The 14,204-nt window shown below is 36.7% G+C and overlaps 2 protein-coding genes across 3 annotated transcripts; one reads left to right on the top strand and one right to left on the bottom strand.

The window, feature by feature from the left end:
• On the top strand, window positions 1-3,841 carry LOC18032423. 2 transcript variants are annotated; one of them, XM_006419604.2, is made up of 9 exons: window positions 1-425; window positions 510-616; window positions 955-1,127; window positions 1,831-1,924; window positions 2,126-2,236; window positions 2,351-2,440; window positions 2,755-2,840; window positions 3,080-3,144; window positions 3,359-3,841. In XM_006419604.2, the coding sequence occupies exons 1-9, from the start codon at window positions 224-226 to the stop codon at window positions 3,466-3,468; spliced, it is 1,038 nt and encodes a 345-aa protein (XP_006419667.1). In that variant the 5' UTR covers window positions 1-223; the 3' UTR covers window positions 3,469-3,841. The 2 variants fall into 2 exon arrangements, with proteins under 2 accessions (XP_006419667.1, XP_006419668.1); XM_006419605.2 differs by having other exon boundaries at window positions 504-616; window positions 3,359-3,840.
• A 7,843-nt stretch (window positions 3,842-11,684) lies between these two features.
• On the bottom strand, window positions 11,685-14,037 carry LOC18032426. Its single transcript, XM_024190356.1, has 4 exons — window positions 13,712-14,037; window positions 13,445-13,594; window positions 12,795-13,043; window positions 11,685-12,159 (listed from the first exon to the last, which is right to left on the bottom strand). Exons 1-4 carry the CDS (start codon window positions 13,784-13,786, stop codon window positions 11,881-11,883), a joined length of 753 nt encoding a protein of 250 aa, XP_024046124.1. The 5' UTR covers window positions 13,787-14,037; the 3' UTR covers window positions 11,685-11,880.
• Window positions 14,038-14,204: the final 167 nt, after the last annotated feature.

Here is a 14,204-nt window from a genome sequence, read left to right as displayed (position 1 = left end):
ATGAAACGTCGTCGGATCACTGATTCAACGACATCATCCATCTGCGTCCGGTATTTTCTCAGCATCATCCAACTCAACCAACCACCGGTGCCACGTGCAGTTCCACTATTGGTTGGTGATAAATCTCCATAACCAAAATGAAACGCTCGCCGTCTCTCCTGAATCTCTCGGGAAGAGAAAAACAAAATCAATAATCGAGAGTGGGTGTGTATTAGTTAATTGAATGGGAACCATTTCTTGTACTAATACTGTTAGTTTGAACGGAGCTTGTACTCGTTTCTTCGCCGCTGACAGTCTTAGCTCCAAAGCATCGTCGGTCTTCTTCAACAACAGAACTTGGAAGCTCAAATTGAGACCGTTAGTAGCATCGTCGTCGTCGTCATCAATGGCGACTAATTTCCAAGTTACTGCATCGTCATCTATTGGTAATTAGTAGTACGAGTTGAAGTGATTACCATGTGTGCGAGTGTGATATTATTGTTTGATTTAATTTGTGAATTAAGGTGCAGTGAAAGAGGAACAAAAGGGCGCGTCTTCTGGTGGGGTGGGTGAGAATGATTTGCTGATTGTCGGTCCTGGCGTTCTGGGTCGTTTAGTGGCCGAGCAATGGAGGCAGGTATTAATGAATTTAGTGTTGTCTGTAGTCTCTATATTAATGGAAACAAAGAGTAAAGGGTATGTTTTTGGGAAAGGCATATTTCTTTTTGAAAAAAATCGCTTGCTGTGAATTATAAGTGCCCAAGTGATTGATTGTGGATGCTAGTTTACCATTAGCTGCCAAACCACTCGCATGGGTGGGGAGATGGAGAGTGGATGGACAGTGGGTAAGCATTCACTGCGAGTAAAGGCAATTATTTTCCAAACGTTTTAACAGCAGTCTCAGATATACCCTTTGGTGCGCAGTGTATGATTTGCAGAAAGAGTCTGAGATTTTGGGGTTTTATTGTTGAGTAGGAACATCCAGGCTGTCAAATTTATGGGCAGACAATGACTGCAGATCATCATGATGAGTTGATCAACATGGGGATTACTCCATCTTTGAAATGGACTGAAGCAACTCAGAAGTTTCCCTATGTCATTTTTTGTGCTCCGCCTTCCAGGTCTTTGGATTACCCTGGTGATGTCAGGTGATCACTACACACCATTCTTTCTGAAAGCTGGGAAATGTATTGAAGATTAAAAAAAAAAATTGAATCTTGTTATATAGTGTATGATCTTGTTGGAACGGTAAAAAAAGCTTTGTCTTTTTTTATTCTAGATAGGAATGTAAATGTATATGTTCGTAGGATGGCTGCAATCCATGCTGGCTCGAACAAGTGCTTTACATTTGCCTACTTTTTAATTGAAAAACAATTAGGTAGTAGTGATGTTGTGAGGGATACTTGATCCTCAAAACATATTTACTTGGTAATTTGATGAATTTATACTTAAAAACAGGTCTCCACCTTTCCTATGGTCAGTAATGATCCCTTGTGAATTGATCTCCAGTTATTTTGAGGCGTTAAAAAAGCATCCTTATCTTGCTCAATAATCAATATAACTTTGTTTTTAGTTGAAAATGACGGAAGTTTACCGTACCTATCTTAAACATAAGAATACCTATCATTTCATTTTTACTAGCTTGTTTGATATTAACGCAATTCCATAATGAATACAATGGCTTAGAAAAAGGATGTTAACAAAATAGAACTACGAAGGGAAATTCTGCTGAGCGTATTTACTCAGCTATGTGAATCTTCCTTTATTAATAAGAGAGGATTAGTTAATCGTTTTCTGTGCTCTTATCACTTATTTTTTCTGAGCTCAGTTTTTGGACTTTTAACTAAGCAGGCTTGCTGCTTTGAGTTGGAATGGTGAAGGCTCTTTCTTGTTTACTTCAAGCTCAGCTATATATGATTGCAGCGACAATGGAGCATGTGATGAGGTGCCTCTAACAATAAAATATGTCATTAATATTTGACTTCAGATTTTTTTCTGAACAGCAATTTGTCTTATTGTCTAATCTCAATCTGTCACTTGGTTTGGTGACATGACATACCAAGTCTTACACTGATTTTTTTTTCATCTGTGAGATTTTCTTGTTTGGTGTAAGGCGATTTGAACTGTCTCTTAATATCTTTTACAGGACGGTCCAGTTGTGCCAATTGGAAGGAGCCCTAGGACAGATGTCCTGTTAAAGGCTGAGAAAGTAATACTGGAATTTGGTGGCTGTGTTCTTAGATTGGCAGGACTTTACATATCCTTATGTTATTTGGTGGAAAAATTTCAAGGACTTCCGTTACTATTAAAAAGTCCTGGGATTTTTAGTGCAAATTGGCATTATATATGTGTTAAACTTAACTATTAACACAAAGCTGATAGGGGTGCACATGTTTATTGGTTACAAAAGGGGACTGTTGACAGTCGTCCAGATCATATCCTGAATCTGATACACTATGAGGTGAATACATTGGTCTTGTTTATTGCCTCAACTTGAAATTTATCTGTAATTTTAATACCTTGGACTTGGAGGCTTGAAATTGATCGTTCATTTATTTGTTCTATGTTCACTTAATTTTCTTTCTGCATTTTGATTATCTATAAATGCACTTACATCCTCCACTTTTATGCCACACTTAATATGGTTTTTAACATCGGTCTTGCATTGTCTACCATTTCCTTGCATTCTTTTAATGCATATCTGTGATTAGTGGTTGTATAGTTATGCTGGAAAATCGAACCAAGTGTTTGTTAATTTTTGTGCTTTCTGATCAGGATGCAGCTTCCCTCTCGATTGCAATTTTGAAGAAAAAAATTCGTGGCCAAATTTTCTTGGGTTGTGATAACCACCCTTTATCCAGGTTGGCACGTAATATTCATATCTGTGAAAAGAGAAAATAAACTATACAGAGTTTTCTTTAAGACGTTAAGATCCCCCAACTACACACTCACACTCAGATGATTAGCTTGTTTCTTAGTGCCCTATTATTTTAAAGAGACTGATACAACTAGTTTTCCATATAAAGGAGTAATGTATACGTAATTGCAGCCCTCATTTATCTTTTGGTGACTGGCTTCTATCTTCTTGATCTCTTTGCAGGCAGGAAATCATGGATTTGGTTGCTAAAAGTGGAAAGTTCAGTAAAAAGTTTGAGGGCTTCACAGGTAAGCTTCTTAATTACATCTAAGTGGACAATCGGGACTTAATAATCATCTCTACTTTTTCCAAAAGATGTATTATGTAATCTTTCTTTAAGTATATCATCATTCAACATACTCATTCTTTTTGTGGTAACATTTTTCTTTTTTCAACCAGTGGAAACATATTCTTTGTTTCCCAGTATCATGATCCCCCAACTCATGTATTTTACATTTGCAGGCACTAGTGGCCCATTAGGTAAGAGATTAAACAACTCAAAAACTCAAGAGGAAATAGGATGGGAGCCAAAGTACCCCAGCTTTGCTCACTTCCTCGGAGTAGCTGAATAACCATAGCCGCAATTGGCAACATTAGGTTACTTGACCATTGAACTGCTGACTGATATTTGTTTGTCACCGTCAGATACATACTTTTTACCATACGTGTGAAAAAAAAGAGTTGCAAAAGCTATTTATATATGAATATTTACCTTTGGCACATGTTCTGAGCTGTGAAATTCGTCGAGTCATTGTTGTCAAACAGTAGTTTTTCCTCTGCAATTATTGCTCTTAACAGGCCATTTTGGCCTTCGCCTTGCAGAAGGTTAGCGTTTCTGTACTAATATCACTGAAACTTCGTTCACTCTTGATGTGAGTGAGAATTGATAGGTCAATAGAAAGCATTTGGACATATACTATTAGTTCTTTTCTGCCGCTGCTGGTCGGCAAATGAAGAGTGAAATGCCGTTACGACGATGGCCAATTGTGTATAGGTCAAGATTAGGGAACCTTAACACGCTATCGCTCAATATATCAGTACAAGTAATGAAGCAAACCAGTAAATTTATGGTGTGCGATTTAGCCAATTGATCGTAATAAAGTTCATTTGACAAAGAAGCAACCTCATGGGATGAGATATTAACAATTGAAAATGGCAATTCTGTGTCGTCATAATTTAACTCAACATGGCAATCAGATGTGCTGCTACCATCATGACCATTTCACGCCAATGCCAAGCTCTAGATTTCATTGCTTTCATGTTTTCGTACTTGGGTTATTTTTACATGCCTCCCCTGAGGTTTCACCTAATTCCAGTTTAATACAAAGTATCTCCGTATTTACACTCTCCTCCCCTACAGTTAGTATAAAGTTAAGTATGGCATCAGTACACAAGGCTAAAATCGTAAAAGCCCATTTAAAATTCAAACAAACTTAAAAAGTTCACTCTACTAGTATGGGTAACCGCGAAAATAAGAGTAGCATCACTTTATTATATGGTCCAAATCATTAACCAAAAAATAATGGCTTAACAAAAGTGTAAAAATTTACACTTGCACGAAAACTTCATCCCCAAGTATCACAAGTGTAAAAACAAGCAAATATTTGTGAGCTTGAAAATCAAGATTCATCATCAGTTTCAACTTACCCATGAACAAGACGAGTGAGTATAGACGACGACGTGGTTCTGGAATTGGCATGGGAGCTGAGAAGAGGTTAGTTTAATTTTTTTTTTTTTGGAAAAACTATTGTAGTAAATCATAGTTTTGGTTTTGGTTTTCTTCGTTTTTGATATATAAGTTGGAAAGATTGGTGTTGCTGTGTTTTGAATGTATGAGTTTTGGGGGGCTTTCGGGTCGTTTGACCCGAACCGAAATGAACCCGAAATTATATCCCCCTTTCAGTTCAATTCGGGTCAGGAAGACGAGAAATTCACAATTCATCCTAACAGCCACTTCCTCGCTGATCCGATCACCCCTCTCGGTGATTCCTTCATGCCGCACCATGTCTCACCGTTGCAGCCCACGATTTCGTTCCCCTAATTCCCAATGTCACAAAACAAAACAAGCCCTAAAAGCTACATCCTTTCTCATCCAGCCATTCCTCTCGATTCGCCAGTTCCTCCACACCTCTCCACCTCTGCACAGCTCGAAGTCGTTGCAAATGACTTTAGCTCCTGACTCTGTCTGTGTGTGTGTGTCAAATCTTCGTCACTTGGTGGGTAATCCTCTACTAGTGCTGGTGGGTGGGCTGGTACGTATTCAACTGCCTCTTATATAATATCTTCTTCTTTAGTGAGCTATAGATTTTCTGATGTGTTCCGGTGACTTGCCACAAAGGCTTTTGGTGGTATTTTTAACTTAATGTTTTCCTAGTTAATTAGATTTTCAACTTAAAATTTGCTTAGAATTTTTTTTCGGTTCTGTTGGAGTTAATGGAATTGAGTGATGATATTATGCTGGCCTATTTTAATTTTATTAAAATTTCTCGCTTGATTTTCCATATCACTTTACTAAATCATTTTGTGTCAATAATCTGTTCTGCATTTTTGGCTCCTGGGACTGGCACAACATTGTCTTGGGCTAATAGCCAGTTGAGGACTACCTGTCCACAGAAAATCGAAACCCGCAACTGAAATTTGCATGGATAGGCTATAAGCCAATATACAAATTGATACAGTAGTCATATCATTGTCACAAGAAGAGGTTATTTATATTCATGTAGTTCTAAGATTTTCACTTGAAAATGCATATTGACAACTGACTAATAATTTTCTTTAATTGGTCAAACACAACATATATCAATTAAAATTGGTACTGCATTCAGTTTCTTCTGTTTCTTTTACATGTCACTCCAGCCAATATTTGGTTTGCTTGTGCTGTTAGTCGTAAGCTTGTGCTGAACTTTGATTTCTTTCTTTTAATAGCTTGCAATATTTGGTTCGATGGTCTGAATAAGACCTGAATATTAATTGAGCCTTTTGCTGTTAGTTGTACGCTTGTGCTGAACTTTGATTTATTATGTACTCAAATAAAGTTGTTGTAGAAACAACAGATTTGATGATGAGTGTTTCAGAGTTTTCCAACTTTTGTCATTTTTTTTTAAAGATAGCCTGAGAGATTGAGCATGCTAGGCCCATTTATTATTGTTTTTTGATTTTTTTTCTTTTTTCACAGTATTGATTATCCAATTTTAGCAATTATTTAGTTAGAATTTAGTTTTAAGAATATTTAATGTCTCTTACAATTTAATACCTCTTACAATTTAAATACAATCTTTTTTCCAGCTTTATATACATGGATATAGAGGCTGTTGTAGGAGGTGACTTGCTCACTGTTACATTAGTGATACCAGAACAGTACAGCTTAAAGAAGTTGTGGGCTAATATCAGGGATTTATGTTTTGATCAGCCTATTAAGCATGCTACTGAAGTCAGATTTCAAGTTATGTTACCTTGGGAGACGAGTTATGCCACCTTGAAAACAGAAACTGATTTGCAAGATGCATTCAACAAGTTAAGGGAGAAGAAATATAGTTGGGCCATCTTCATAATCAAAACTGAACTAGATGAGTTGGAAAAAGACAGAGGCGACTCAAGTTTGCTAAAGATAGAAACGATGAAGATGAAAGCCCAGATGCACAGTTTAAAGTTCTATTGCCACCTGAACCAGATGTGGAGTGGGTTGACTTTGATGAGGACAAGGAGTTTGCACTTCCTGATTTAAATGATGAAAGCAACACTGTCGATTTTGTAGCTGCAACTCTCACAGTGCAAGATTCATATGAAAGCATGGCAGCAGTAGGGCTTGATGACAACACACATAATGAAGAACTAGAAGCTGAAAAAAATATAGATGATATGGACGTTGGCAGTGAAGAAGACCTGAATCAGTTTGAAGTTGATGTGCTTGATGATGCTTTAGATGACTATCATTCTGGAGATGATAGTGGTACTGAATCGGATGACAATGATAATGGGGATGCTCAAGAAGCTTACTATAAATATGAGCAAAACTCGGGGGGTTTTGAGTTTGCAGCTGACGGTGAGAAAATTATACTTAAGCCTGGTCAATTGTTCAAGAATGTGGATGAATTCAGGAAGTTTGTCAAGGTATTTGCAATAAAAATATGGCTTCAGACTTAAAAGAGTAAAGAATGAGAAGTCAAGAGTTACTCTTTGTTGTGCTGTTGAGGGCTGTACATGGAGGATACATATAAGTCCAAACTGGAATAAGAGGCATTTCCAAATCAAGACACAATGTTCAGAACACACCTGTGCAAGAAATAGTGAAAACTATGAGGCAATCTCAACCTGGATAGGTATTACCTTTCTTCATTTATTTAGAGCCAACACTGAGCTGCCAATTGATGTGCTTAGATCAGAGTTGTTTAGAAAATATGGGATAACATGTTGTAATCAGAGGCTATATAGAGCAAAAAACAAAGCTTTAGAGTTTTTGGGCCAAGATCATAAAGCAAGTTATACAAAATTATTCAGATATATGCATGCAATTATTGCTTCAAATCCTGGTTCTACAGTATCCTTAGATAAAGATTGGATGGGGGGTAGAGTTAGTCCTCATTTTAAGAGATTTTTTGTGTTCTTTGATGCTAATAAAATGGATTTCTTTGGGGGTTGTAGGCAGTTCGTAGGACTAGATGGTTGTTTATTAAAAGGGTTGTATAAGGGAGTACTATTATCTGCAGTTAGTATTGATGCCAATTATGGCATTTATCCTTTGGCTGTTTGTGTAGTAGAAAATGAGAATACCGAGTCTTGGGTGTACTTTATGGAGAGATTGTATGAGCAAATAGGCTGCAATGATGGAGAAGGCTTATGTTTTATGAGTGATAGACAGAAAGGAATATTGAATGCATTAGAGAGAGTGTTCCCGCAAGCTTTGAAGAGATATTGTTGTAGGCACATCTATGCTAATTTTAAACAAAAGTTTCCAGGTCTTTTACTTAGGAAAGAGTTTCGGCAAGCCTGTAGAAGTGCAAATGCTACTCAGTTCAAGTGTCATATGGCTGAACTGTATAAAATCAGCCCTGCTGCCCATGACTGGTTGATGGGCATACCGGTGGTTTGTTGGGCTAAACACTGTTTTCCCACACACACCAAGTGCAGTCACGTCACCAACAACATGACTGAGTCATTTAACAATTGGATTGGAAATTTCAAAGCAATGCCAATCTTGAGAATGCTTGAAGAGATAAGACGGAAAATAATGACATTAATCCATAAGAGACAACAACAAGTTCTGTGTTGGAATGATTAATTGCCCCCAATTGTAAGGAGAAGGATTATAGCAGTTAGAGAAGAGTCTAGGTCATTGCAAGTGATCTTTGGGCACAACCAAACTTTTGAGGTGATGGAAGATGTTTCTAAGAGAACTACAGTTGATTTGTTGAGCAAACACTGTGATTGTAGGGAGTGGGATGTGTCGGGGCTGCCTTGCAAGCATGCAGTATGTTGTATTGATGCCATGAGGTTCAATGTGGATGATTATGTTCACACTTTGCTCAAGAAGACCTCATTTAAGAACACATACTCTCATCAACTTTATCTGGTACCTGATGAAAGTAACTGGCCATTGCTTTTACATGACAATCTTCTACCACCAATGATCATTAAAACTGCTGGTAGACCTCAAACGAAGAGAAGGAAGGAAGCTGGTGAAGCGAAGAACTTTAAAAGGAGTTCAAGTGTGAAATGCTCTAGATGCGATCAATGGGGCCACAACAAGAGGGGTTACAAAGAGCCTATGAGGTCTTTGAATGTCAACAAAGCTGAAATGAAGAGAAGATCGTCCAAGGTCAGCATTTATGTTGTTTCATATATTTTTTTATCATTATCAAATTATTATGTATATAATACAAACTAATTATCTATATGTGTGTGTGTGTGTGTGTAGAAAAGAGAGGAATCCTCTGGCTCGGTACATTGTGATGATGGATCTGCTTCAAGCGCTACATTTGCTGGGAATATAAGCTCAACTCAGTCCAGTGTTGTTGGACCTGGTATTTTCTTTAACCTTTCTTTTTTTTGCGAATAATTTATCAAATAGTCGTAAATAAGAAGAAAATGAATGTCTTATTGGGTTCTTTACTTGATGAAGGACAAGTTATTCTAGAGTAAGCAGTATGAAGTTAATGCATTCAACAACATGTCAAGATTATCTATATATTTGCAAGAGGACAGCAACACCAAAGTTAATCCCATACAGCACATTTTTTTTAGGGATTAGATGATACTATATCTCTTCCACTGTAAGTTTTGCTATCAAGATGTTGTATCATCTTTTGTTACTCAACCTCGTACATAAGATTGAGTTTTTGTATATTTTGTAAAAGGGTTATTTTTACAAACAAACTCACAATATTTTGACAAGGGCAAGCATGCCTTATAACTTTTCTGATTATGGCAAACTAAGAAAATAGTTGCCTTTTTTTGTAAATATGGATTGCTGCTGGTTGTAGAAGCTGATGAAATGCAGCCGTTTGTAATTGTCACAAATTATTGTTGTTGAAATGCATATAATTAATTACTATAGTTCAAACTCTTGTGAGTTATATTTTAATTTGTTAGAGTACTAGTTCTAACTGTGGTTTATACTTTATTATGTTGGTTTGAAGTTGATTTCACTTAGCACTTATATTTAATCTTGCTGATTTAGTTTTCAATGAGACACATGGTATATAAATAAGCTTGCTGGTTTGGTGTTGAGTTTTGAACTATTATTTATGGTTTACCTTGTTGGGTTAATGTTGATTTCATGTATATTACTTCAAGCTGAGCTTGCTGGTTTGGTATTCATTTTATGTATACTACTTAAGGCTTTAAGCCTGCTGTTTTCTCTATTTCATGAACATTGATATGCATTAGAAATTAACTACTTAAATTTTCATTACTCCATTGCTAAATTGGTGTACAACCAACTAGAAATACAACTTTAGGCATTATGCATCCTAAGCATCATAACATTTACTGCCAGTAAGACTACATTACAATACATCATTGTTTTTAATACATCTTTATAGTGTCCAGGTTTCATTAACTTCTTCACAATGCTCTTCACCTCTTTTACATTAGTATCAATCGTATTTATGACATGAGAATCCACCATCGCAGTCGCATTCCCTTCTAAAACAGCCCCATTGTTGAAGTCGGTTCTGTCTGGTACCCACCACTTGAAGTAGCCACATTTTGGTTTGTTCATGCATGTGTAATAAAGCTTGTGAGGATTGTCATCAGACTCTGATATCTTCACTTCAGCTCTGGTTTGGCATCTGCATATACGATTTGAGAATCTGATTAGCCTGCCATTAACCCAATTTCTCCAAGCTGGTTCATATTCTACTTGCATGTCTGATCTGCATGATGTGTTTGAGCTTTGGGAGTCCATGTGTTTGTTGGTGTGTTATCTGTTTTTGGCTTGTATACTGGTTGAATACAATGATTCACAAGAATGTATAGCATGAGCTTCCTGAGTTCATGTACTGGTTTTTTTTTCTTCAGAATAAATGTGAAATGGTGATGGAAGCTAAACATTGTTTTATTCAACTATTTATGGGCAAAGTTGCTGCCAATATTACCGTTGATTCCAACGGTAATATTAGCAGGGAGAAGAAAATTTTTTGGACCCCAAATCTCCAACTTCTAAGCATTTTCGGCTTTTTATGTTTGATTTCAATATTTTCGGATATTTTCGGCTTTTGAATAACTTTTGAATATGCTTGCACTGTCAACTTTGCTGGGAAATTGTACTTGTCAGCCTTTAAAGGGTATTTTCGTCCTCTTGTTAGTCCACTAACAGTCAACTGATGGAAATACTAACTGCAGGGGAGGAGAGTGTAAATACGGAGATACTTTCTATTAAACTAAAATTAGGTAAAACCTCAGGGGAGGTATGTAAAAATAACCCTTTCGTGCTTCTCGTTTGTTATCATAAGCAGCATCGTTATCACCATGCAAGGATAGTCATTACGATACAGCAGGCAGCAGCAATCATCATTAGCATTGGCTAACAACTGCATTAATTATGTACTTTGATCAACAGACATTTTAAATAATTGTGTTGCTTGTTATTTGACCCGCAACTTCATTTTTTATTTACCGCAAATTAATTGCATCACAACAACCAGGAGGTGGAATATTTAATAAAACTGCTTACAAGGAAATTTCCAACCACAATCTCAATACGAAATTCCAAGTCAACAATTTGACTTCCTTTGAGATATGGTCTTCAGTGGCTATTATATGATTCATTTCATCTGTCTTCCATGCAAAGAAACAAAGGAAACAAGAACAATTTTGTTCACAAAACCGGTGTTTATAATGGGGAAGGTCTGCTGTGAATCCGATGATGGTGGGTTAGATCCAATGGCCCTTCTCATTGTGGTTGTCGTAGCTCTTCTTGTCGTGACCGTCTGCTCCACGCGACGGCCACGTGTTTATGCTGTATATCGTTGCCCTTAGATTCTCTCAATTCTCTAGTTCTAATTCTTGCAGCAGCTTATGGGAGCTGGTAATAAAACATTTGTTTTAGCAACATCTATTTTTTTTTCTTTTCTTTTCTTTTTTTTTTTAAAGAAAAAATCTATTTTCTAATGTTTAATCTCGAAGAACGACGTGTTCTTTCGTCATTGAGTATTTGAATGAAATTTATTTCTTCTCCATTCCATCATTTCTCGTCTCAAGACAAAATCGAGTAATTCGGTCAACAAAAGCAATAAACTGAAAGCAAACCAAAGAAGAATTTGATAGGAAAAATAAAATATGCAACAAATTTCTATTCAACTTGCAAACTTGCCAATTTTTTATTCCTTCAGATGGATGGTATAACAGAACATAAATACATTATAAATTAGCCAAAGCTTTCACTTTATATGGTACACATATACATCAAGATACAATAACATACCTCATAATACAGTGTAACAAACAAATAGCATATTTACAAACACCCTCCATTGTTGCTTTTCTTATCCCTGTCCCAGCGTGCCTCGACTAAACCATGGAGTATCCAAGGAAATAACAAAAGATATCTGAACCCGTAAAACCTCATGAATGGCACCACGGTGAAGCACCCCTAGAACCTCCTCTTCTTTTTTGGTTACAAGGTCTGCCAGTGAGACCCATCGAGAATGATATTCATCTCGCATGCGGAAACCATAGAACCATCTTCCAAGCTTCCACCATTTAATGCACACTTCACGATCTGAAATCTTGCGACTCGTAAGTGCTTCTGCAACATACTCAGGCTGCAAATCATAATGTTCCAACATCATTAATTAAATCAAGATGTAGCAAGCACTGTCTAATGATTAACTTCAGCAATTATGCAAAATTATAACTTCTTCTCACAATCAAATAATGCTGGTCAATATAAATGTTTGAGCCCCTGCAGATGTAGCATTCTCAAGTGGGCAAACAATGATCTGTTGGGGACCCATTTGTGGATCTACAATCCATTTCATTTTTGCAACCTAGCCACGGCGGATGACTAAGCCTTTACCCCAAGGGCCAGAGGTGTAACAACAAAGCCATGATACCTCATAATTTATAGATTGCAAAACATAGGAAAAGGAAAGGAGCTTTAACATTCGCAGATAAGCATGTGTGTATCTTCAAGTAGTGAACCAGAATAGCTTCTATGAAGCGATAAGACCAAGCACCCAAGCCCAGATAAAGAAAAACTTTTAGCAATATAACCATAAAAACTTGATGTGAGCTCAACTTCCATGCTACATATTCTCAACCATATTCATGTTCCATAAAACCATTGAAATGAAATTGTTAAAAAAAAAAAATCCTCGAACTGGGCTTTATCACCATTCAAGATAAAACATAAAAAACATTGGCACGATAAACTAAAAGCTAAAGCAGTAGTAGTTACGGGCACATTAAGCCGGAAAATGCAGTAGTGCAAGCCAACCAAACTCAGCAACACATTCAGCTTAGGTTTAAAAAGAAACATCTGCACATCCTTGAATCCAAGGTGCATGGTACTCAGATCTTCGATTGCTTGTAGATAATCTCCAACCTCCAAGGACTCTGATCGTGTGCATCGCTCCACATGCTTAACCACATCAGTTGCCCCATTCACAATCTCAATGTGCCGATTCATGTAAAAGCCCCTCCATCCCTACATCAGGATTAAATATTTACCAAAAATTGTATTTCATTATCACATAAGACATAATGCCTAAACTTTTCTAAGGTTCACTAAAGTACACTCTGATGCCAAGTTTATCTTTTTAATTGAAAAACTACCCCATTTAAATATCCTAATCAAAGAGAGAAATTTCAGAAAACTCATTGATGAAAAACACAAATTTGAATTGTACCCATCGATATTTAAGCCAAACCACAGCAAAACACCAATCAAAACTATCCAAATTAAGTATAAATAACTATACAATCACACCCTTGTTCTAAATAATTCGCCAAAAACGATGCAAATAAGAAACACTTAGTAATCAAATGGTTAAAGAACTGAAATTACCAACTAATTATTCAATATTACTTATTCAAAATCATAATAACCTCGGAGGTGGGGCCGGAATTTTGAACAGAAGAAGATTCATTATTAAGAAGCGGCCATCTTTGTTTTGAAAGAGATTCCCATATGCAATCTGACCCGCATAAGTTTCTCCAAAACCGTGAGCAGCATCCCAACGCACACACTTCGGATTCCTTAATTTTCCCAAACCCAGAATCAAAATCGTTAATTTACCCCATAAATAATAATAATAATAATAATAACAAAAAAAACAAAAATTAAGTCATTTATAATTGATGGGTCAATTCAACCTCGAGGAAAGATATAATTTTGAAGGCGATATCTTCAGGAAGGCAGCTTTGTATTATACACTGCCTCTGCTTCATTTTGGATTTTATTCTCTTGATACTGTGAATTTTTTTCCCCCTTGAGTTTTGGATTGAAATGAAATGAATAATTGTAGCGAATTGTATGTATCACATGGCATCCAGAATTCCAGATGAAACTTAAAACGCTGAAATTTATGGGTGCCTTTGTTAACGAGAAAGAAAGATTTATGTAAGTGGAATGGAGAACGTGAGTTTCATTTTAGAAACATTTTGACTTTTTTGAGATTCCAGGTGACGCACGGTCCTGATTTCCTTGACATCGTGTAAGCACTACGCTGATCTGAGCCGCTTAAAATAATTTGAATCCGACGTGGATGCGTAGTTCAAGATTTTTAAAAACTGTAGACGACGTGTCTTGTACGTGATTATCATGTAAACGACGTGCAGTACCAATTTTACTCCAGAGTAGAACGTA

This window comes from Citrus clementina, unplaced genomic scaffold (assembly GCF_000493195.1).
Source record: "Citrus clementina cultivar Clemenules unplaced genomic scaffold, Citrus_clementina_v1.0 scaffold_9, whole genome shotgun sequence".
NCBI lineage: Eukaryota > Viridiplantae > Streptophyta > Magnoliopsida > Sapindales > Rutaceae > Citrus > Citrus x clementina.
Note: the sequence above shows the minus strand (reverse complement) of the source record. Positions and strands in the feature narration are given on the sequence as shown.

What these genes read in the sequence shown, in the direction of transcription:
- LOC18032426 (XM_024190356.1), bottom strand. Translation starts at nt 13,786, where the DNA reads ATGAAGCAGAGGCAGTGTATAATACAAAGCTGCCTTCCTGAAGATATC. An exon ending in AAATTATATCTTTCCTCGAG is followed by an intron (nt 13,595 to 13,711) that starts GTTGAATTGACC and finishes GGGAAAATTAAG; the next exon opens with GAATCCGAAGTGTGTGCGTT. An exon ending in TTTTCCGGCTTAATGTGCCC is followed by an intron (nt 12,160 to 12,794) that starts GTAACTACTACT and finishes TATGATTTGCAG; the next exon opens with CCTGAGTATGTTGCAGAAGC.
- LOC18032423 (XM_006419605.2), top strand. Translation starts at nt 224, where the DNA reads ATGGGAACCATTTCTTGTACTAATACTGTTAGTTTGAACGGAGCTTGT. An exon ending in TACTGCATCGTCATCTATTG is followed by an intron (nt 426 to 503) that starts GTAATTAGTAGT and finishes TTGTGAATTAAG; the next exon opens with GTGCAGTGAAAGAGGAACAA. An exon ending in GATTACCCTGGTGATGTCAG is followed by an intron (nt 1,128 to 1,830) that starts GTGATCACTACA and finishes TTAACTAAGCAG; the next exon opens with GCTTGCTGCTTTGAGTTGGA.